The sequence below is a fragment of the Malus domestica genome, chromosome 04, assembly GCF_042453785.1.
Source record: "Malus domestica chromosome 04, GDT2T_hap1".
In the NCBI taxonomy this organism is placed as follows: domain Eukaryota; kingdom Viridiplantae; phylum Streptophyta; class Magnoliopsida; order Rosales; family Rosaceae; genus Malus; species Malus domestica.
In genome coordinates this window covers 15,795,710-15,821,097 of record NC_091664.1, presented here as the reverse complement: position 1 = coordinate 15,821,097, position 25,388 = coordinate 15,795,710, and the positions used below count along the sequence as shown (strand labels likewise).

Genomic DNA, 25,388 nt, shown 5'->3' with positions numbered 1-25,388 from the left:
TGGAAGCCCAATGGTTGTCGGAGATGGCCGTAAAATAGCCTGAAAGGTGATTGGTCCGCGGAAAAACTGGAAAACTCGCAAAAAACTGGGTAAACTTTAAATGTTCATAACTTCTTCAATACTCAACAAAATCGAGTGATTCAAAAATGAAAATCATACTTCTTGACGAGAAAAAGAGAATGATACCTTTCTTGACGGATAATTCACCGTGGTTTGGTCGGAAAACATCTCGAAAGTGGCTAACTTGAGACCAAGACAGCCACTTTCGAGCTGTTTTTCATCCAAAATACGATGATTTAGCTGCCAAGAAAGGTACCATTCTCATGATATCATCGAGAAGTATGATTTTTGTTTTTGAATCACTCTATTTTGTTGAGTATTGAAGAAGTTATGAATGTTTAAAGTTTACCCAGTTTCCGGCGAGTTTTCCAATTTTTCGGCAGACCAGTCACATTCAGGCTATTTTACTGCCATCTCTGGAAACCATTGAGCTTCCAAATTGGTATCATATTGTTCTACACTTTCGTATCTTCATTTTGATATATTATTGGTTGAATTTTGTTAAGAAATGATTGAGTTATGAAGCTTTTAAAATAGCCCAAACTTTCGACCAAGAGCTCCGAGACACTTAACGGAGTTTTTAACAAAAGGACCAAAATAATGGATGTTGGACAATCTCAAGGATCATTTCTATTGATTTTCAATCTTATGGACCAAAGTGATGTGTTATGCAAATCTCAGAGACCATTTTGGCTAAAAAGCCTTATTATTATCAACCAAGATTGATGATTTGGTGCACCTGACATCACGCTTTTCCTTACATCTGTAACAATACTATTTTACATTTTCTTATACTGGAGGAAAATAACCCATACTTAGGTTGGCTCCACAACTTCCAAAGAATTTTTTTTTCCCAACAAATTTCGTGGCCAATATCAGAACTTTGTATTATGATTGAAATTGTTTATATTGTAACTCTCAATTTTTTTAAAAAATGTTTGTAAAAATTAATTAAAAAATTAAAGTTGTTTAGTTAATCAATAGTAGCAGATAGATAGATAATTTGTAATACTTTATTAGTTTTAATCGTATTTTTTATAAATCGGTGATGAAATGATATCGTCTTTTATTAATTTTTCACAAATATGATCTTTACATACTACTCATTATATGAACATTTTCAGTTATAAACACAAAATTTCGTAAAACAACCACGAAATATTTTGAAGAGCAACTTCACAACTTTTGTAGGATTTGGATCCTCTCCTGAGCAAAGGAGACGGAGCCTCCTAACCCAAATACATGGACCATTGGATTTTAATCCAACGGCTACAATTATTATAACTTTTAGAGGGGCCCCTCGTTTGTAGTCGTTGGATCAAAATCCAACGACCCATGTGTTTAGGTCAGGAGGATCCGTCTCTCTTGCTCAGGAGAGGATCCAAATCCATTTTTGTAGAGCTAAGTATTGTTCAAGAAAAGTATGATAGGAACTCTCTAAGGTAATAGGTCCTATCCAGATCCTTTTTGTGATAATTCTAGGGATCAGTTCATCCTATCCGTCCATCAGTCATCCTGCGACCATAAATCATTTTGAATTTTTTATTTAAAATTGAACATAAACAGTATATAACGAAATCTGATCACACGGTGTACGATAAATGACTAAGATGAATTGATCCTTAAGATTCTCATAAGAATGATCTAAGGATCCTCATCCCTCTTTGAGGATATGAAGGCCCAAAGAGGTCAAATACAATAAGATTAGATCAAATGACTTTTGATAAAAAAAAAAAAAATTATTAGGATTGTTCATGGCTTCTCATCTTCTTCTTCAGAAATAACACATTGTTCTTTCACTTTTATTTTTATGTTTTTTAGCTAAAAAAATAGATTAGTGTTCATTTTTATTAGGGTTTTAAAAGTCATTTCACAAATGGCTAAATATGACATTAAATTTATTATTAAAAAATGGGTGTGAAAAGAGGGTTGAGGGGCGGGCATAACACTACTCTTAAATAATGAGCATATCCTTTAAGAGGTCTTTCTTAGGACGAGGATTCTCTCTAGATTCTCTTTGTGGGAATCTTCGAGATTCTTACATCCTAGCAGTTCATCGTATATCGTACGATCAGTTTTTGTTAGATACTATTTGTGTTTAATTTTATATAAAAAAATTCAAAATCATTTTTTACCGCATAATATACAATGAACGAATAAAATATGAGAATCTTTAGGATCTCTACAATTTGAATCCGGATCACATCCAAATCCTCTTTCTAATTCTAACCACAATTGTCAAGGCATGTGATGTGACCATAATTGTAACAGCTCGTCCCTAAAAATTATGGTTTTTATAATTTAATACATGAAAGGATGGAAATGCCCTATGGGCAAAGCATGATTTTTCGAGGAAGTGTGTAACTCTCGTATATTTTGTCATGTTTATTGACATATTCAGATAGAGCTCGATCTTACGAATGCGTAGGCACAGGTAGGAGAGGATTTGGAGTTACGATTAAAGTTTTATGGAACTGTAAACCCAAGAAGTATTTTGGTTTTAGTTGATATTTATACTTATATATATATATATAAGTTTTCTTTTATAGGAGTATTGTTAGAATATGGGAAAAGAAAAGAAGAGAGCCGGGGAGGAAGAATAGAGGGCAAACAAGATTAGGCAAAGCTGCCCAATCTGGAAGAAGGAAGAGATGGCGAATCAAGAGAAGAGAGAAGGAGAGGACTGCCAACCAGAAGAGGGAAAGGAGGGAAATGAGGGAGAAGGAAAATGAGGGGAGCAGTCGGGTTCTTCTAACCCGCGAGAAGACCCAGTTCTATAGGGTGTTTTCCAGACGGTTTTTCGTCCAAATTTCTAGTTTTCTTCAACCTCCCATCACCCTCAAACACCCTCAAGATATCCCAGCATCCAATTCGACCCAAAAATCAACGAATTTCATTGTGATTTCACGAAGAACACCCACACGAGTGTCTTGAGGTCTTTGCTCCAAATCTACCATTTCTGAAACAATTCTCCCCCATTGTCTCATATACGGAGAGCGTGGAGAAAAATTTCATGTCGTTCAGCGGGATATTGGCGTGAAACTACACACGCGCACTTATGACTCGTCTCGGCAAACGTGCGGGGTCACACTCGCACATATGGAGCGTCAGCCGCCATCTCGTGTTTTACATTATTTTTAGGAGTAGGATTCTCTCCTCACTTTTTTCACATTCTCTTATTTTATCTTTCTCTTATTTTATTTTTCTTTTGTTATAAAAAATTAATATAAGATATTGACGTGGTTTAAGCGTCACCGTTCAAATAGGAGTGGAGGAAAGGGAAGGGAAAAAAAGAGATGAGAGAATCCTACTCCTTATTTTTAACCTTTTAAAGCATCTAAAGGAGATTTTTATTTTAAATATATCAAATTATATGAGAATTTGACATTTTATATATTTTTTTTGCTCCACTCGAGATGTTAAATATGTAATACTGTGCTTTTATAATTTTTTTCTCCATCCTTTGTGGGTCTAATTATTTAGATTGGTAATCAAATATTTAGAACATACAATAATATATTATATAATGCATCACATCTAGCAATAACCATTTAATAAATTTCTCAGCAGCAAAAGGCTTTGCCTTCAATTGGCTTATCATCAGCACCACGTAAAAAATTGAAGGCTCAGTTGGAGATAGTTTGCTGCCATTTTTTATTGTTGTATGTTTATGTGACAGTTTTGACATCTCCTTTAGAAATGCTTTTAGCCAGAGATTGACATAACTCATCATTTTGGAGGAAATTTTTACTATGCTAGGAACATGGTCAAGTACACTAATTGTGATAATACAAGTAGTTAGATGCTTGAAAATAAAATATTTCCACCACTTATATTATGAAACTTCATGGGTCAGGCCGTATTTTCGATACTCCTCACTTTGATCCTAATAATAAAAATCGATACAAGTAGTCATTTAGTTTGTTCATTATAAATTATTTAATCATTCTATAAAAAATATGTCAACATCTAATTAATACAGTTGGTAACTCCAAAAATAGAAAGAAAAAAATCATTAAGTTAAAAATGTAAGGCGAATTGAAGTCTTACTATAAATTAACATTAGTTATGAAGGGTCAGAAACTCTATTAGATCCATTGGTCTTAATCAACCAAGTCACATCATCCGAACTATTGAAATTTGATCCAACGGCTAAAATTATTATAACTTTTAAAGTGGACCCCTGTTTGTAACTGTTGGATTAAATTTTAATGACTCGGATGATACGACTTGGTGGATTAGGACCAATGGATCCGGAGAGGATCCATGTCCCTAATATGATGGAATATCTGAATTCAGCAATCAATCACTCAATATTATTGACATACCCCGACCCGGAAGGTCCACTAGGACTCCAAATTGAGATGTGCTGGCCGACACCTGGAAGGTGACGAAGCCATAAAGTGTGATGATGTGGAAATATTGTGAATAAATTCAAACCTAAGAGTGCCTAAATACCAAAGTGCAATGGTGAGCGGGAATGAACCCACTTCACACGTGACGTTAGAGCATAAGCAAGTACATAAGAGTGTATTAAGAATCGTACCCTCGAAATAATCTCAAATACTAAGAATCACCACGATTCCTCGACGATAAGGAAGCTCAGCTAAGAAGGCCTGGAGGGTGAAGACAAGACAAAGGTGAGTGGCCTAGTAGATAAAATTTTAATAGAAACCATATAAATTTCTATAACCCCTCGCTACAACGCCTGTAAAATTTCCAGAATTAGAATATAAAAATATACATATATATATATATATATATCAGTTCAAGTCATGCTTCATATATTTATAATCATATGCTAAATTATCGCATATTCATCATGTCTGCTAGCTTATCACGTATTCACCACATATGCTAGCTCATCACGTATATTCATTATATATATGCTAGCATTTCACCACATATAGGCTAGCATATAAGTCGAAGTCATCTATAGTGACCTATACAACATATTCATATCTTATCAATCATGGCTAGCATGCAAGTCGGAGTCACCTCTAGTGACCTATACGACATATTCATATCTCATCAATCATGGCTAGCATGTAAGTCAGAGTCATCTCTAGGGACCTATACGACATATTCATATCTCATCACATATGTCATCAATCATGGCTAGCATGTAAGTCGGAGTCACCTCTAGTGACCTACACGACATATTCATATCTCATCACATATCTCATGAATCATGGCTAGCATCTAAGTCGGAGTCACCTATAGTGACCTATACGACATATTCATATCTCATCACATATCTCATCAATCATGGCTACATATCTCATCAATCATGGCTAGCATGTAAGTCGGAGTCATCTCTAGTGACCTATACGACATATTTATATCTCATCACATATCTCATCAATCATGGCTAGCACGTAAGTTGGAGTCATCTCTAGTGACCTATACGACATATTAATATCTCATCACATATTTCATCAACCATGGCTAGCATATATAAGTCGGAGTCACCTCTAGTGACCTATACGACATATTCATATCTCATCACATATCTCATTAGTTCAACTAATATCGTATACTTACTTGAATTTACCTAAACTTACCTGAACTTACCTGTGTGTCCTGTGTTCACATTTGCACTTTACAGCGTTCACAGTACCACAATTATATATATATGCAAACAATTCAACTCATCATTTAAGTATTATTCAATAGGCATGACATTTTTAAAGTATAAATCATTTAATTGCATTTTCTGGGAAAAACACCAAGTGTATATATATATATATATATATATATATATATATATATATATATATATATATATATCCTTAAAACCAAAAGCCCACACACATTGCTCAATTCTTTAGACAAGGCTATGATCTCGATTATTTAATCTCATTTCTTATATGGCTGCATCTAATGTCTCGTTAGATTGCCTACGTACCCTAAGCAAGGATCAAGTCATTTGTAGTTCACAATAATCATTTAATGTAATACGCATATGGATATATCACGATGAAATCTAAACTCAACCATCTCATAGTATTTTATAACATATAAATATATATATATATATATATATTTATGTCATGGCATAAATTTCTCAGTTTTATTTAAAAGCATTTATAGAATTATAAATCATGAAAATATGATAAGCAAGGAAGGATCCACTCACCTGGAGTCCGCGCTACCACTTCCTAGCATAAACATCGAGGCATCACAAACTATCGGCGCCTGTGACCAATTATCAAACCATATCTCAGAATTCTTGTTGATACAATACATAACTTAAATCGCACATAAGTCTACGTCATTTGGTCCAGAAGATCTACAAATCAGATCTCAGATCTGTAACTTCCAAGGATTTGTATTATGCTTCTAGAATAACATACTAAAGTTTCAGAACGATCCAATGGTCGGATCTCCGCCAATTGTCAAAACCAAGTAGCGGTTAACGTTTTATTTTACGAACTTACATATCCAATTCGAGAAGATCCGTACATCGGATTCCCAATCTGTAAGTTCCTATATTCCTCAAATATTAAGAATAATAACCTATTAAAATTTGATGACGATCCAACTGTCGGATCGGCGATTTAGATAATGGCCTATTAACGTATCTTGTAGAATTTTGGTTCTAATGATCAATCTACGTCATTCAATTCTCAAACTAAATTCAAGGCATTAAATATATCCTAAAAATAGCATTGGTGGCCCTCTGGCCACGCGCCGCCGTGGGTGGGGTTGGCCGCCCCGACTCGCTGGAAAAATCAACTATCTCTAAAAATTACCAAAATTTTTAGATTTGAAGATCTCAATGAGTAGAACAACATTTATACCTGTGACCAAGGCCAATTTGGCCTGGAAAGGCTCCAATTTCATCAAAACACGTCGGAAACCCTAGTTTTGGGTGTGATCGATTCATCCTCTACTCAACTTCGCCGCTCCAACCAACAATTAGGCATTGTTTTTAGGCTCAAGGGATGTGTTGAGGTGGCTGCCAACTGCCGACCATTTTAAGGTCCAATGATATTGAACCGTGTCGATGCCACGTCACACGGATGTTGGTTGCTTACGTTTCGGATAAGAAGAATCGGGACCAAATTATGCATTTCCAAATTTAATTTTATAAATTTGTCAAAAAAAAAAATTGTATAAATATTTTTTCTTAATTTAGTGTGTAAAGAACTCCAACTTGGAAAAAAAGAAGAAGAAATAGACGAATTCCTCATCCTTTGGGGGTGGAAGTGGAACTCAGTTGGAAAAATGTTGGACGATGGGGACCAAAAGTATTTTATAATTTGAACGACTAAACACACTGATGCTTACTTAAAGGTTAAACAAAACACAAGCTGTATTAATTTTAGAAAGATATATATTGTAATTGGCACAACGAAACGATGACATTTGTATAATACACTATTCACACTAAAAGGTAGGTATGAATGTAAATTTCTTCCTCCTTGATCTTGGATAAAATTGTACCTACAAAACAAATAACACCTTTGGTCAAGGTCAAGAGCCTCACGCGCCCATAATGAATGGGGGGCCTCCGATGCCAAAGTTAGAATTTCGAGAGAAAAGTGATTAGGGAATTTTTGAGTGTTTAGCAAGAGTCAAGACCTAGGTTTTTAGATGAAACGAGGTTGAATATATAGTGCATGGCCAATCCCTTTGGGAGAGAAGGTGATCGGCCTTTTGTGTATTTTTTTGGTGTAATTGGTGGTTTAATTGACCATTAATAGATTGAGTAGGTAATAAATCTATTAATTAGCCTATTAACATAATTTAAAAGAAATGTTTTGGGGGTTACCTTGTGGAGAGAATTTGATGAGGATGGATGAAATAGATTTAAAAATAAATACCTATTTGGGCACTTTTGACTTAATTGTGGGATGTTTGTCCATTGCTCGTGCGTGGGAATTTAGGTGCTCCTTAAAGGTATTTTTGTCATTTTTGCCCAAAAATCCACATGTGGCCTCTTGATTATTTTTGGCTCCACAAATGCCCCCACACCTGTTGGGCTGCTCATAGGAAAGGACAACAACTGTAGAGATCTTCTTGCTTTAGGAAACGTAGGATTGTTTCCTATTTTGATGTTGATTCTCTCTTTGATAGGAAATTAGATCCTTCTAGGAAAGGGAAATAAATTTCTTTCAAAGCCTATTTAAGTCCACTTGAAGTGGGTTATTAAATCAACTTTGGAGAGCGATTTATTCTACCCTACAAGAGAGAGAGAGAGAGTTTAGAGGATATTTGTTCCCCCTCCTCTAGCAATCTTTTACATCTTGCACATGTAAAGGATTGTCTTTCGTTACTTTATTTGTCTTCTCCGTACTGCACCGAGGTAAGAAAAAAAATTAATTTTCCTTATCTTCTTCTTGGATAGGGCTGTCGCGGGGCATCTGTCTGGGGAGTGCGGCATGTCGATTGGCAGGGGCCAGGAGTCGGCTCAGCATGAGCCGATGAGGTGTTGTGGCAGGGACCATTACTTGGGCTATTCGGCTTGGCTAGAGCCAAGGGCAGCTTGCGTGCTTGGGGCTGCGGATTGTGGCACTGGGTTGTAATGTTAGGCGAGCCACATGGCTTATGTCTTTTGGGTTCTTGGACCTGACAGGGGCCATGCTGGTGATTGAGAGAGATGTAGAGGTCGCGAGCCTCATGGGTTGCCGGAATGCTGGGCATGCAGGCCTCCTGCCTGCTGGTCTGAGAGAAAAAATGAGGAAAAAGCCAGTATGGGTTGAGTTCCTCTGCTGAGTACCGTGAATAGCGTTGCCTGCTTAGTTTTTTTCACCGGAAGAAATGTGGGTTGCTCCCGAGATAGAAGGTAAATAGGATCAAGGCGGATACTTTGGCTTATATAATCGTTGTCGTGGAGCCAATGTGAATGAAGGTGGAAAGAAGAGATATTCCCTATCTGCTCAAGAGATACTGGTTAAGAAAAAACTGAAGACTTCCTCCGCTGTTTGTGAGGGTTCGCCTGCTGTCGAGAGGCTTGTGATTGACACGACTTCTTCCAATGGGAAGAAAAATAAGGCTGCTAGATCTGAGCCTGTGACACCTGCTATGTCAAGAATGGCTAATTTGATTGCTGATAATATTGCTCAATGTAAAGGTCTTGTCATGTCCTAGTGCTGAAGTCTGTGCCAAGACGTCCGTTGGGAGCTAAGTCCAATTCTTCTTAAAAAATGCTTGCTATTATGAAGAGCGATAAGGTGGACTCTGCTGTTAAAGTGGCATTAAGGTCTACTTATTCTGCTGCTGAGATTGATTCGCCTGCTGGGAAAGAAGAGATTGCTCGCGTAGGCAGCTATGAGAAATCCACTAAGCCTGCTTCTGGGGTGGCTGCTGAGATCTGTGTGCTCTTGAAACTAGATCTAGCTTTTATAAAGGTTTGTTTGCCCAAGTTTCTTTGCAAAGCATACGACCCAATATAGAATGACTGCTTTGCTTGCTATGATGTAGATATAGCAAGGTTGCTAAGGAGGTGGTGAAGACTATGGCAGTTGAAGCTTATTCATAGGCCAAGGAGATCAAGAGGTTGGATTCTGAGCTCGTTGCTTTGAAGGGGTCTAATATTTATGTCCCCACTTCTTTGTAGCCTGAGACCGCTTGCCAAGATATTGTTGACTTGAAAACTAAGCCTGACGCGATCCAAGTTAAGTATGAAAGTGCAGAGAAGGAGATTGGATGTTACATACCTTAGATTCAAGATCTTGAGTTTGCAGTTTCTGAGCTTCGTTTTGCTGCTTATGCAAAAGATGAAGAGTTGATTGCTGTTTATAATCAAGTGATCCATTTCAAGAGAATCATCGATAGGCTTAAACCCCAAGTGTTGGAACTTTAAGATGTACTGAAGATCAATGAAGTCTGAAGAACGAAGTGGATGAGCTGCAGCACGTCCGTGTTGGTCTACTCGAGGAGAATGAGTAGCTGAAGGGTGAGAAGGATGGCTCGAGGTTTCGAGACCTTCTTTATTTCTTCGGAAGACTTGCTTGCTTTTACTTATGAGGCTTCTATTGGTGAAGTAGTTGGAGAAGTTGGTGCCTAGGTTAGTGCAACTGGGGGTGAAGCGCTTGATGATGTCACTACTGAAAGCGTTGCTTGTTCAAGGTGTGGGGACCGAGTAGTCGTGAGATGTCTAAGCTGCTGAAGTGAAGTCTTCTAGGTAGCCTTTAGGATTTTCTTTGTTTTTCCTTGTAGCTATTGTTTTGCTTAAACTCATTCGGCCTTTGCTAGTTATTTATAAACATGTTTGATTCGCTTTTCTTCATCTTCACTTCTTTTGTTCATGCCCTAACCTTTAGACTTTATAGACCAATGGTAGGCGTGTTACTTTTTTATAAGCAGACAGGCCCGTGTCGCCTATGCAGCTGTAGGTGTTGGTGTAGAACTTTGCAAAGTTGTTAGCCATAGGGTTGGCAGCCAGATGATTTACTTATAGAAGCAGACAAGTCTGCTTAACCACTAGGTTGTTAACCTTAGCTTTCTCCAATTCCATAGGTTGCGCATCAAATATCACAACACTTTAGGACTTAATATAAGTTTTTCCACACTTGGCAGAGGTGAAGCTTATCGACTACGTAACATGTCGGCAGTGGATAAAGCTTCGTATATGCACGCTAGCTTGTTTAACCTTTCATACGAATGTTTAGTTATATAAGTCTAGCGTAGTTTTACAAATTGAAGGGCAAGCCGTAGGTAGTCTTCCGGAAACCATAGGCTACCTTAGTGCACTTGGTAGCAGCTTTAGGGTTCCAGGGCAGCCGTTTATAGGGCGTACTGCTTAATGTGCCCCATCCATCTCTAGGGCCCGATTCCTTGCGGATTAGGCCAATATACCCAAAATCCTTCAGTTAGCTAAGCCTTGAAAAAGGCCATTGTGGCTACTTCTAGGAATTCCCTGCGTAAGCCATCGTGCATCTAGTTATACTAGGGCAGCCAGGCTCATCCACGTCCGGATATTAAGAGTGTAGAGTTTATCCTTCCGTCTTGGAAAGCTGACCTATATGGGTGTTAAGAAATTGGTTTACCTTCTCGCACTAAAGAGCAATTAGTTTACCCGCACTGGAAAACATGGTTGGTCCCTCAAGGAGCGCAATTTTTGCGATGAGTCTCTAAGAAGAGCATGGTCTTCTTTTGAAGTGCATAAGTGATCAATTGTTGTAAGCATTCAGCCGAGCCAAGTTGTGATTACTTTTGAATTCCTCATTGAAAAACGAGTGAAACAAATGAGAACTTAGCTGTAAGGTAGGAATTGCATAACAACTGGATATTCCTCGGCTTGTGAGGTGGTGCCCGTCGAGCTGCTTGAGTCTTTGGGCTTTGATGTAATGGGAGGTCACACATGGTACTTCCTCAAATTGTAGGTGCTTCACTGCTTTTCGATCTTTTTGTCATTTCATGGTAGCGAGGGTGTAATTACTCTTGTCGCCTACTCTACTGATCTTATATGGACTTTCCCAGATGAGATCCATCTTTTTGAAGCCTTCTCTACAGGCAGTGATGAAGGTTTTTCTTAGGACTAGATCTTCGGGCTAAAACTGCCGGATCTTGGCCTTTTTGTTGTAGCTAGAGAAGAACTGTTGCTTGTAAGCTGCGATGCGGGTGATGGTCTGCTCGCGCTTCTCCTTTGCCAGATCTAAGCTTGTGGCCATCTCCTTACTGTTCTGCTCAATGCTTGGTAGTAGAGTGATGATACTTGGCTTGATGACATTGGGATGAATGATTGCTTCTGAGCTAAATGCCAAAGAGAAATGAGTCTCACTGATTGCTCGTCTTTTGGTGATGCAATATGCCCATAGACATCCGGGGAGTTCGTCTGGCCATTTCTCCTTCTTGTTGGTAAGGGATTTCTTGAGGCAATTGAGGATCATCTTGTTGGATGCTTCGGCCCGCCTATTACCTTAATGATATATCTGCGTGGACATGTGTTGCTTGATGCCATACTTTTGGAAGAACTTCACCACGTCTTTGCCCATGAATTGTGGGCCATTGTCGGTGATAGATTGAGGGATGCTAAATCGGTAAATGATGTTCCTCCATATGAAGTGCTCTATGTCCGGCTGAGTCGTGGTCTTCTTGGGCTCTGCTTCTACCCATTTGGTGAAGTAGTCGGTTGCCACGATCATCATGCCTCTACCCCCAGTAGCAGGCAGCATAGGTTCTACCAGTTCGATTGCCTATTGCATAAGTGGCCAAGGATTCGTTTGCGGGTATAGCTCGTTGGCAGGCAATGTTGGTACCGGCTTGTAGTGTTGGCAACAGTCGCACTTTGGTATTAACTCCTTAGCATCTCAATGCATGGTAGGCCAGCAGTAAGAGTCTTTTGTACTAAGGATCGACTCTGGAGTGATTTCAACAAATGCCTTCGTGGATTGAGTTTAGAACCTTCAAGTCATCGGGAGGCGTTAGGCAACGGAGATGCAGTCCAGTGTAGGATATTCGGATGAGAATATCGTTCCACATGTAATAGCATGCTGCCTTGATTTGGAGCTTCCTAGACTCCAATCTTTCCGTGGGGAATGTGCCATTGACCAGGTAGTCTACAATAGAATCTTGCCAGTTTAGAGTTGTACTAACCTGTGACACTTATGTGACACTTATACTGCTGGTTTCGCCTTTATGCTTGGCTCATCTAGATACTCTACCGGAATAGAGCGTTTGAGTTGGTGGTCGAGGGCGGAGCCTAGGTCGGCTAGTGATTAGCTGGGAATTAGAATGAATTGTGAGCTTTTTCACTACCAAGTCTTTTGCCATTCGGAGGCCTGTTAGTAAGGTCTCGTACTCTGCTTCATTGTTAGATGCTTTGAAGCCTAGAGTGATTGCCTGTTTGGGTATTGAATCATCTAGGGTGACAAGGACTACGCTTGTTCTCGAACCTTTGTAGTTGGATGCACCGTCGACATGCAAATGCCAAAAGTCTTTATCGGGTGTAGCAGGCACGGCTAGGGTGTGCTCGGCTACCTCCGGGGAGTCATTGAGCCGCTCTGTTGCCTCATGAATGCATGGTAGAGAGTCGTGGAATTGGGGCCATGTTACACGTAGTAGGAAATGCTCAACTGCCGGTATAGGACCACTCGAGAACTAAATTATAGAGCAAGGGTCGGCTAGGGCCGTGTGACATGCAGAATGAGGTGGTGCTCAACTGCTAGTACATGTTGCTCTTATGTAAAACCTTTTGGGGGCGATGATGATAAAACTTGCTTCCGAATGTGTCCTTCTAATGTTTGTCTGCCATTGGCGTGTCTTTTGGGCCGAGTTGTTGCGTTCATTAGAAAACTTTGCATCTGCCAGGGTCTACGCATTTATCGTCATGCATTTAGATTGGGTGGAATAGTGCGTGGATGGTTGCCTGCGTTTGAAGGTAAAACTTTAGCTTCTGGGTTTCAACAACTATTGCCAAAGTTAGCTTTTGAATTTTTGATAGCATCGAAGAGAGCTTTTGAACTGTGGAATACAGGTAGTCAGGCCCCCAGCTCTTCTCGTATGATGGTAGAGCTTATTACTGTTTTAGATACCGTCAAACATGCAAATAAGTCATTCAATGCTTCCGGTTTGGATAGTAGGGAGGTGATGTCGGGTACTTCTTCAAGTCATTGAATGTGCATCTGCAAGCCTCGTCCATGCTTCTCTACCAGAGCAAAAGAGTCTGCCAGAGTTAGATCTTTTTTCATGATCAATTTTTCGAATAGCGGATGGTTTGCTGGAAGTCCTTTTTGGAAGGCTACTTTGGCTATTGAGTTGTTGCATCCGACTATCCTTGCCTTATCTGCTTTAAACCTCTTCACATAGTCACGAATCGACTCTTTTGGGTTCTTCTTGACGTTGAACAAATGGTTGGACTTCTTTTTGATAGAGCGATATGATGAATATTCTTTAGTGAAAACCAAAGAAAGTTTGTTGAAACTTCGGATAGATTGTGGTAGCAGGGTGTAAAACCAATCTTGTGCCTCGCCTTGTAGAGTGGTGGTGAATATCTTGCACATGAGATCATCGTTGTTTCGATATAGGATCATTACGCTTCGGTAGTGCTTTAAGTGTCTCTCCAGGTCTTCATCCCCTTTGAAAGATATGTAATGTGGCATGTTGAATTCGTGTGGAGGCTTTGCCTACTCGATCTCGTCCATGAAGGGTGACCTGCTTATGTTGGTCATGTTCCGTCGTAGTGCCTCATCGGTGACCTCGTTGCATTAGAAATTACTCAATCACTTGGTCAATAGTCTCTCTACTTCTTCCTGAATTTACCTTTGTTGGGGGTAGCGAAGCTCTCGGCTGCCCCCAGCTTTGACTTGCTAGTCTAGGCTGCTCTTCCATGTGTTTGGCTCATATATGCCATAAATGCAATGCGTGTGATGCGTTTCTAGCAGGTGAATGAGTTCTTCGCAGGCTACCGATTGAACTTGAGCTGGTTTGAGTAACTGTTTCTCTTCGTCCGTCATGTTGCCTACTCTGATGTGGGGTGGAGGATGCTCGTTGTGGGCTTAGTCGCGAATGAACATTTCGCCTGGAAGGTTGCTCATGTTGACTATCAGAGTGTGACCCCAACTGTGAATGTATGCTCGTCCATAGGCCTAGTCGAGAGTGCACGCTCCTTTGCATACTAAGACGGGAGTATACGCTATCTCGGGGCCCAATCTTGAGTGTAAATGCTCGAATGCTCGGTTCGTAGCTAGTCGAGTGGTCGTTTACTGGGACGGTGCTGGAGAGGTTCTTTGTTTGCCCTTATCCTACTTTGGGACACTTCGTTTGAGGTACGTTGCATCTCGATGCGCTGCCAAGAGCTGGTTCACCAAGGTCGTCTGCTGTGCAAGGGCGCTCGTCAACTATATGACTTGTCGAGACAAGTGTTGTTCTCCCTTTAGGTTAGAATAGCTTAGAAAGAATACGTCTCCTTGAGCAGTGGAAGTGTGGTAGACTCTGGGCGTGAGATTTGAGTTGGGAAATGTCAAATTCGCAGAAAAATATGGTGAAAATGCTCATAGTTCAATCGTCGGTCTGGAAATTTGGAGCCATAACGGTTGAACTAATCTTGGATTGATATGGGCTGCTTGGAAGGCCACGGGAGCATAATGGGCCTCGGGAGCAGGTTAGGCCATGAGAGTGGGCTGCTCAGCGTATGGCGCACGTGGGTGCGAGGCTAGGGCTCAGCTTGGCAATGCGTTGGGCTTAGAGTGACATGGCTTGGGTCATGGTGGTGACACCATAGACCTCGCCGTGGGTGACCACCGTGGTAGCCACTGCGGTGGTTCCCGTGGTGGAAACTCGTGGTGGTTGTGCCGCTCCACTTATCGTCACATTTAGCCTCGTGGATCGCAGCTGTCCCATCTCTTAAATATTGGAATTTTCACTTGTTGAATTTTCTAAATTTCTAGCCATTGTACTTCTCTTTTATGTTTTATCAAAGAATTTTTGCAAATAAAAATTCTAATAATAAAAATGTACGAAAAATCTACAAATGGACAAGAAAATAGAAAAACCTTGGATGCGAGAGTCTTCTACGAGTCTGGGACTCCACTCTCAACGAAAGCACCAATTTGTGGATGCAAATTTCTTCCTCCTTGATCTTGGACAAAATTGCACCTACAAAACAAATAACACCTTTGGTCAAGGCCAAGAGCCTCACGTGCCCATGATGAATTGGGGGGGGCCTGCCAAAGTTAGAATTTTGAGAGAAAAGTGTTTGGAGAATTTTTGAGTGTTTAGCAAGAGTCAAGACCTAGGTTTTGAGAGGAAATGAGGTTGAATATATAGTGCATGGCTGGTCCCTTTGGGAGAAAAGGTGACCGGCCTTTTGTGTATTTTTTGGGTATAATTGGTGGTTTAATTGGCCATTGATTAGGTAATAAATCCATTAATTAGCCTATCAACATAATTTAAAAGAAATGTTTTGGGGGTTACCTTGTGGAGAGAATTTGATGAGGATGGATGAAATAGGTTTAAAAATAAATACCTATTTGGGCACTTTTGACTTGATTGTGGGATGTTTGTCCACTGCTCACGCGTAGGAATTCCGGTGCTCCTCAAGGGTAATTTTGTCTTTTTTGCCAAAAAATCCACGTGTCACCTTTTGATTATTTTTGGCTCCACAGTAGGGACATAAATTAGTTACGAAGTTGTTATTCCTTATGTTTGAGCCTAATATCTTTTACTAACAAGTGAACTGGCCAATTTTATTTTATTTAACATAATGCAGATTTTTACATGAAAATTGAACTCTTTAGGTTGAAGTTAGAAAAGTTCAAATTTTATGGATGTTGATTTTTGAACTAAATTATTTACTGGTGGGGGGTAGAATTGTCAATATGCAAGTTTCATTAATTGGTACTATTTACCAATCATTAATGAAAAATGCGTTTTATTTTTATTTTTTATAAACATGTGTAGAGCTGCTTCTACTTTATACTGTTTTGAACCCATGATTTTGAAAAAAAAAAGCCCAAAATTAGAAAAAAAAAAAAATCTTCTTTTAAAAAATTGAAGCAATCCAAACCAGCTCTTATGCTACCGCCCCTTCTTGATCTTTCTAAATATAGATTTTATCATTTGAAGAAAAAAAAAATCATTGTTTAAACAAATATGGGCGTATACTTCACTAAAATTATTAAGGTCAAAGATGAAATTTGTTGTTAATTTTAGGAGTGCATAGGGTAAATGGTGAACTATAGCACCAGTTCTTGAATTATACTCCAATTTGCATTTTGATCCCTGATTTTAGTTATTAAATTCTACAAACTCTATTAAGTGCAGCATTTTAGCCCCTGTTGATCACTTTTCTCATTTTTTTTCATTTTATCCTTGAACAAAAAACACGACAAAAATGACAACAAAATTGAATAATTGATTAAGTGCCGTTACTGACACTGAAAAAGCCATCCTACTAGTCATCTGCATCCTTCTTGTCTAGAAAACATAGATAAAATTTTTACTTGAAAAGTGCATGATGATATTTTAATTTGAGTAATGCTTCACTTAGCACTCATTTGTACCATTATTTGTATCGTTTCCTTAATGAAGAAGTATGACCCGCCAAAACAAGTGGGTCTTATTTCTATTAGAGAAATTATATAAATATGTAGTAGAAGAAACATTTTTGTTTTAATTTTGCAGAATAGTAGCTCTCTAACAAAATTTAGGAACCAAAATGCATAGACCCATATAAACGTTGGAGCTTGAAACCCGCCAAACCGCCAACCCGTCCTGATTAAACCAGCATAATCTCGTGCCCGATATACACAAGACCTAGAAAAACATGAGATGTAAACAAGAAAGCAACGACAACCAGAAGATCAAGTGAAGCAGAAGGTGAGAAGTGAGAGGAAGGAGAAGGAACCCCCACCCCTCAACTCTCTCTCTCTCCCCTCTCTCTCTGTTCATCTGCTTTTATCTGTCCTCTCAACAAGTCTCGCAGAAGCAAAGAACATCACTCCAAAAACCAACAGCTGTTTTCCTTATTCAAAATTTCAAATTCAAGAACTGAAGGAGGAAGAAGAAGAGATGGGAATTCTGCAGGATGATGTGGTGATCATCACGCAGGCGGCGAAAGAAGGGGACCCAAGTGTAATTACAATCAATTGTCCGGACAAGACTGGCTTGGGCTGTGACTTGTGTCGCATCATTCTCTTCTTTGGTCTTAGCATTGTCCGAGGAGGTAATTACCTCGGATGGGATTTCATCACTTGTGTGTTTTCTTGTTCTTGCGTGCTTGTTAGAATTGAAGAAAAAAATATATATATATTGTAAAGGTTCAATATTTTTTCTTTTGGGTGTGAATTTTCCTTTCCTCTGTTTTCTCAGCAACCAAACAAGGGATTGATTAGGCTCTCTTTCATTTTTGTATTACTATTTTCTCAAAACAATTTGATGGGTATGTTCCATTTTGCTAAACCAGACATGGGTTAATGAGATTTACCTCTGAATTTGTGAAAATAGCTACGGGTGTGTTGATCAAATTCTGTGAAAACAAAAAAGAAAAGAAACGGCTGGCTTGAACTTGAAGGTGTTTGTCTAATTCCCCTTTCTGTTTTGTTCTATGAAGATGTATCAACGGATGGGAAATGGTGCTACTTAGTGTTTTGGGTGATTGGGAGTCCAGAAACAAGGTGGGCTTTGTTGAAGAAGAGGCTAGTTGGGACCTGCCCTTCTTGTTCTTCAGCTTCTGGGATTTCGTTCTACCGCTCCGAATTGCAGCCCCCAAAGCCTCCTGATGTGTTCCTTCTCAAGTTCTGTTGCTACGATCGACGAGGACTTTTACATGGTAATTTTCTGTTCGGCATTCGATTCCTGTTTCTATATTTGCATGTGTCTTAAACTGTCTTAGAAATTGGGATTGAATGAAGAACTTTGTTCTTCATCTAGTGCTAATCTTATTATAACATCATCATGTTGGAAGGCTTTAGGGTATGCCGTTAAATTTTCCGAGAACTTCCATTTGAGTTTTGTTTGATTGTTGAGAATTCATAGGGACAAAATGTGAACTAACAATCTCAAAGTAGCCACATTTAGGAGCCAAGTTGAAATTTGTGGGTTAACCATTCCATGAGGCACAGGACTATATTTGTTATAAATCGGTGGTTTACTTACTTTTCATTTTTTTGCGCAGATGTGACGGGTGTCCTCTGTGAACTTGAGCTGACAATAAAGAAGGTTAAGGTATCCACAACTCCGGATGAGAAAGTGATGGACCTGTTTTTCATCACAGACACCAGGTTCTTATTTCTTCATTTGTTCTGTGGAATTATACGGAATATAACAAGTTTAATAGGCATATTCTACATGCGAAATAGAAAATTTTGAATGACTCAAAGATTCCATTGGTTTGAACTTTGAGCACTCATATTGGATCCGAATCATCTTATGTTGATCTGTTAGGAATCTTTAAATAGTGCAATCTTCTCATTCAACTTATTCGTGTTCATAAGTGATTTAATCTCTGAAACTGTGACCTTACTAGGGAACTTATGCATACAAATAAGAGAAAGGAGGAGGTATATGGCTACTTAAAAGAAGTCACGGGAAACGCCATGATAAGTTGTGAAATTGAAATGGTTGGCCCTGAGATTACTGCATGTTCGCAGGCATCTTCATTTCTTCCCACTGCAATTACAGAAGACATGTTTGATTTGGAAATGCCCAAAGAACTCCGAAGTGGATCACTCACTTCCAAAAGTGTTTCTGTGACTATGGACAACACGCTCAGTCCTAGTCACACTCTGGTCCAAATCATTTGCATAGACCACAAAGGTCTTCTTTATGATATAATGAGAACACTAAAGGATTACAATATTCAGGTACATAACTAACGCAATATTTGCATCAAATAAATACTGAGAAAGGATTACACTATCTAATTCTGTGATATTGATACTTAAATGCTGTGATAAACCAGATCTCTTATGGGCGCTTTTCTATAAAACAAAAAAAACACTGTGAGATAGACTTGTTCATCATGCAAGCTGATGGAAAGAAGATAGTTGACCCTAGCAAGCAGAATGCATTGACATCCCGTTTGCAGCTGGAACTAATTCGTCCTCTCAGAGTAGCTATTGTTAACCGAGGTCCGGACACAGAGCTCCTGGTTGCAAACCCTGTGGAATTATCTGGCAAGGGCCGGCCTCTTGTTTTTCATGATATCACCCTTGCTTTCAAGATGCTGGACATTGGTGTCTTTTCGGTACTTACTCATATTCACTTTGTTCAATGTTTACAAAATATTTCGACTTTCCCTTGTATACTCCAAACTTGGCACAAGCTTGACTGAAGAGGATGATGTCCCAGCTCCTGAAACAACTGATTGCAACAGAAAAATCATAGCTTCTGTACAATTTACGATTTGGTTTTCTTCATGCATATGCTAACGGTGCTAAGGGTTATTGCTCCCTTACTAGACAGGCTTCATAGTTTTATCTTTAGGTCATTGTTTTCAGCCAAGAATTCGAAGACATTTGCTGTTATGATCACTCGTTTCTTTGTTTACCTTTCTCTATCTGGCTAAGTACAATTTTTTTATTGCTTTTCCAGGCTAAGATTGGACGGCATCTGATTGGAGGTAGGGAATGGGAAGTTTATAGAGTCTTGATTGACGAAGGAGATGGCTTGTCAGTTCCAAGGAGCACGATTGAGGGACAAGTTTGGAAGATGCTGATGGGTTGGGAGTGATAAGAAATGCAAATGCTATATTTCTTGAATGCCTGCGCATTTCTGTACAGCACAATTCGCCCAGTCAGCACATCCCTAAGTATAATAGATGGGATATATGCAGTTTAACGCCCAAGCAGGTGGCATATCGTATATTACAGCCTCTGCACACAAACTCTGTACAGTAAGAACTCGAAGAATTCAGTGGTCGGAACTTGGAAGACGGAGAAGGAGAGTATAGCTCTCTCATCATGGCACTTACATATTATTGTAAATAGGTAGATAACAGATATGGTGCTATCTCTTCCATGTTGTATTATAGTTGAAGAAATAAGATTCTTGTGATGGATGGATGTGGTTTGGTCAGTTGGATCAACACTTCCAGGCAGTCTATCTTTATATATTTTTTGTATTTACCTTCTGTAGATTGAAGTTGAATTATAATTAGAAATTAAAGAATAGCTATTTTCCATTGCCAAAACTCTCTCTCTCGTGGTGGTTAGGTCAGTTGGTTGCAACAGAATCAGCGTCCGCACTTATTTCTTTAATCACAATTTCTTACATTAAGAGCTGTTTACCAGCTCCTGCAAGGCAATTGACAGTATTTTATTTCTACCGCTTAATTAAAATTAGCAGGAAAAAAATGATGGACAAGAAGAAATTCAGTAGAGATTCTTTTGATGCTCCCAAAGTTGGATCCAGATACTTTATCTTTGAAAAAAAAACACAAAAAGATTCTATCTTTATTCAAAAGGTGTTGAATCAGTGTTCTTGGTTGTGCCTATCCCTACTAATGCAGATCTGACAGTGTTTTTTAACCCTGCTGTATAGAAGGGATCTTTATTTATTTTTAAATGGAGATTAGTTGTAGGACCTAATTACATTGAAGTTCAACGATCCGAACAGTCTATTTTTCAAGTGCATCCATAGATTCTCCTTGCAAAATATTGGCCAAATTGGAAATATTTGAGATATCTAATTGAGTTCAAAAAAATTGACGAACACTTTATTCTATAAGAAATAATGAAATTTAATCGTGATAATTAAATAGGCAAATGATTTCAATTAAATTGAACTTTTGCAAGGCTGATCTATGAATCGAAACTTACAAAATAAACCGTTCGAATCGTTGAAGTTCAACGTGGAGTGAGCCTTATAACCAGTCCCTATTTTTACTCAAAAATGAGACCCCTTTGAATAAAGGGCCTGATATTAGGATATTTTATATTCGAGAATTTTAACTGTTCGATTCTTACTTAAAATAAAATGATCAAAATTTAACAATTAAAATTTCGATACATAGGATACTCAGGAATTTCTCTTTTATTGTCGGCATATTGTGTTCCGTTACATGAACATATTTTGTACATGTTCTTCAATTCCATCAAGGGGAACCCAAAATGCCAAATCATGTGTACTGATTGAGAGTGACTTTCAAATTTCAATCATCAAATATGTAATTTTCTTTGTTACAAATATTAGCCGTACACATAATCATTGTCCTTTCTTGATATGTTAATAAAGGAACAAAACACATTGGGTCTCTGTCATGAACATTGCGACTGCCTTTTTACCTCCAATGGTGGCCATGGTTGCACTATTACTTTTAGGTGCGTTTGTTGCACCGGATTAATTCAGACTAAACTAACTTCAGAGATCAAATTGGATTGATTTAGATTAGACTAAGATAGACTAACTTAGTAAAATATTTGGTAGAGTGTCAGACTAAAAGCAGGATAATCAAAACAAACCCATAATATATAACAAAAAATTCATATTATTTGCTTCAACTTCAATTTCAAACAACATCAAAATTTTCAACATCCCATTCCTAAATCCAAAACCAAAGTGGCATAAACCAACCAAAATTTCAACTAAAATTAACTAATATATGCACTGAAATGCTAAATTTCAAAATTCCTAGTTCAACAATCTTTACTAGTTTAGAAATTTATGAACACAAACAAAACCCACTAAGAAATTGTCACAAAAAAAAATTGAAAATTGGAAAAAGAATTGGAAGAGGACCCAAGTGAGATTTTACCCACTAAGCAAATCTGTCCTCCTCGCTCATCGTTTTCGCAGCCTGCAAATTGGTGATGTTGGATAGCTTCTTCCTCATTATGCCACCCAAAGACAATCTCTTGGCCATTTTCTCACTTCCCATACTATTCGAAACCCAATTTAAACTTCAAGATTCACAATTGGGCATTCAAGAAATGCAATTTCAAGATTAAAAATAGTGATTTTTTTTTTGTGGTGGGGGGGGGGGGGGGGGGAGGCCAGCACTTCGAGTGCAGAGAACCCATAATTCGAATTGGAAAATCTAAACAAACAAGCTCGTGCCGTCGAAAATCAAGGTCGAGGAGGACGAAGTCCAAATGGAGGATGACATCAATGAACTTGGTTTGATTGGTGAATCGAACGACGGAGCTCGTGGTTCTCTGATTGAGGTTCGAATATGAGGCCTCTTCACGATTCTGAGTTTGGGGAGAGAGAGGACAGCAGCAGAAAGTAGGGAGAGGAAGCGAGCAGCGAGGAGGAGAGGAGTAGGACGAAGCGGTCTTAGCTAGTCCCATGCTTATCGAGGGCTCTCGCTAAGACCAGTTAGTGAGGTCTTTAGGCGAGGCTAGTCCTCCCTAGTCTCATTAAACTTAATCCCACAAGGGTAACAAACACATATTTCACTAATATTTAAGCCAATGAATGTTAGTGAGGGCAAACAAATGCCCCCTTCATAGCACAAGAAAGGAGACACAAGGGGGGGAATAATGAAAGAAGACAGAGGGTACCACAAGTCTCGGGGAAGGGGGTCCCAAGTCCTCCAACATCCTAACAGGAAATCAGTGTTAGTGCAAAGAAATGTCATAGATTGCAAGAAAGAAGGCTAGGTCTTTTTCCAAACCCGACCCAATGGTTCACGGAGAATATAGGCTTGATAGGCCAAAATAGATTAATACCGGGTCTTGATCGTACTACCTTCGGTAAGGGCCCATCCGTTGTAATAGAAGAAATCCTGGAGACGAATGTTTCTCAGCTTGAGGGTGGGACGTTGGCTGGTATCCATAAAGGTAAGGAGTTGGACCAAGGGGGGATGACCATAGCAGAAGAAACAAGCGGGTGATGAATGACAATACTCTCAAATCAGCACAAGTTCCCCAGAAGAGATGCAAGCTGATGATTGAGGACCGAAATGTTATAGAGAGAAAAAGAAGAGTGGCAGAAGATATAGGAAGAATGACGATCAAAGAAAGATGTTCGATGATGGTGAGAGCTCTGGATGCTGAAGAGTTGTTACAGGAGGTTCCGATTGAGTACCAGGATATGTGGGATTATATGGAGAATGTCTCGGCGAAAGAAAAAGAAGCGTTGTTGGCTAAGAAAAAAGAAAAGTCTTCCAGAGGCGGTGGCGACTGGCCTTCAACAGCCGCACGATCGCCATGACGCACCTATTCTGGAACTGCCGTGGCCTAGGGTCGGACACGGTGGTTCGTGCCCTTCATGGGCTAATTAGGGAACATCGACCCTTTATGACCTTTCTATCAGAAACAAAAATGAAAGATCATAGGATTGAAAGAGTGAGAAGGAAGATGGGATATCTGAATGGCTTTAATGTAGCTCCTGTTAGGAGTGCGGGAGGTCTAAGCCTCTGGTGGGACGATACAATATGTGTTGAGGTGAAAGAGTCATCTAAGCATTTCATTGATGCTAAATGTTATATTGGTGAGTCTGGGTCTGGGTTTCGTTTCACTAGAGCTTATGGTACATCATACAGGGCGGAGAAAGAAAGCTTCTGGAGGGATATGATCTGTAAATTCAATCCTGATAATGATCCTTGGTTATGTGGAGGCGATTTCAACGAATTTATATGAGATCACAAGAAAGCAGGAGGTGCGGAAGTGAGATACAATAGGCCGCGATATTTGGAGTTCATGAGTAAAACGAAGATTATGGATGTGGGTTTTAATGGGCCTAAATTTACATGGAGGGGGATGCGAAATGGGCAGATGGTTGAGGTAAGGTTGGACAGAGCTCTGATGAATGAAAAATGGCAGTCTTTGTGGCCTAATACTTTGGCAGTGATAGGCACTTGTGTGGGTTCAGACCATTGTCCCGTTGTGGTGAAATGCAAGTTGCATGGGGATGAAAGAAGTAAAAGATTGCTTCATTTTGAGGCTTTTTGGACAAAAGAAGGGGAATACAAAGATATTGTGGAGGAGGTCTGGGGTAGGCATAAGGATGGGACGCCTATTAAAAGAAGGAATTGGAGGATAAATGACTGTCGAAACAAACTTTGGAGGTGGAGCAAGAAAAAATTCAAAAAGCGTGGGAGACAGTTGAAGGAGAAATTTGAGCTTCTTGGCCGGTTGCAACTCAACTGGAGGGAGTATGAAGAAGAAATTAAAGATCTTTCCAAAGAAGTTGACCATTTGTGGAGACAAGAAGAATGTTTTTGGTTACAACGATCAAAAGTACAATGGCCGAAGGAGGGGGATGCAAATACTAGATTTTTCCACCAATCGACAATATAAAGAAGAAGAAGAAGAAACAAGGTGATTACTTTGAAGAATGGGAACGGGGAATGGGTGGATGATCCGAGATTGATTAGGAGAGTGGTTGATGAGCATTTTGTGGACCTGTTCACATCAGTGGGACAGCGGGATTGGGGAGATGTTCTCGGCTGCATTTCCCCGAAGGTAACAATGGCGATGAACGAGGTCCTCTATGGGCTGGTTTCAGTTGATGAGGTTAAGTCTGCTGCTTTGGAAATGGGGGGGACTAAGGCTCCAGGACTGGATGGTTTTTCTGGAATTTTCTACCACAAACACTGGGACATCTTAGCTGCGGACGTAAATGAGATGGTTGGGATTTTGATGAATGGTCAGGAGGATCCAAGAAGATTAAATGCAACTCATTTGGTGTTGATTCCAAAGGTCCAAAATCCGGAATTGGTCTCCCAATTTAGGCCAATTAGCTTGTGCAACTACTCTTACAATGTTCTGTCGAAGGTTTTGGCAAAAAGGCTCAAAGCTTTTCTTCCGGAATTGATTTCACCAACTCAGAATGCTTTTGTGGCTGGCAGGCAGATTCAAGACAACATTGGAGTTTCTCACGAACTTTTCCATTTCCTAAAAAATAGGAAAGCAAGATGCAATTAGGAGTTGGGGATTAAGTTGGATATGCATAAGGCTTATGATCGTGTGGAATGGGACTTTCTGATGGCAGTG

At 39.4% G+C, this 25,388-nt stretch overlaps 1 protein-coding gene across 1 annotated transcript; it reads left to right on the top strand.

Annotated features, from left to right (window-relative positions):
- The first annotated feature begins 17,118 nt into the window (after window positions 1-17,118).
- LOC103408303 (ACT domain-containing protein ACR10) lies at window positions 17,119-20,641 on the top strand. The gene is made up of 6 exons (XM_008347159.4): window positions 17,119-17,674; window positions 18,062-18,280; window positions 18,626-18,731; window positions 18,977-19,313; window positions 19,412-19,696; window positions 20,044-20,641. The coding sequence occupies exons 1-6, from the start codon at window positions 17,521-17,523 to the stop codon at window positions 20,179-20,181; spliced, it is 1,239 nt and encodes a 412-aa protein (XP_008345381.2). The 5' UTR covers window positions 17,119-17,520; the 3' UTR covers window positions 20,182-20,641.
- Window positions 20,642-25,388: the final 4,747 nt, after the last annotated feature.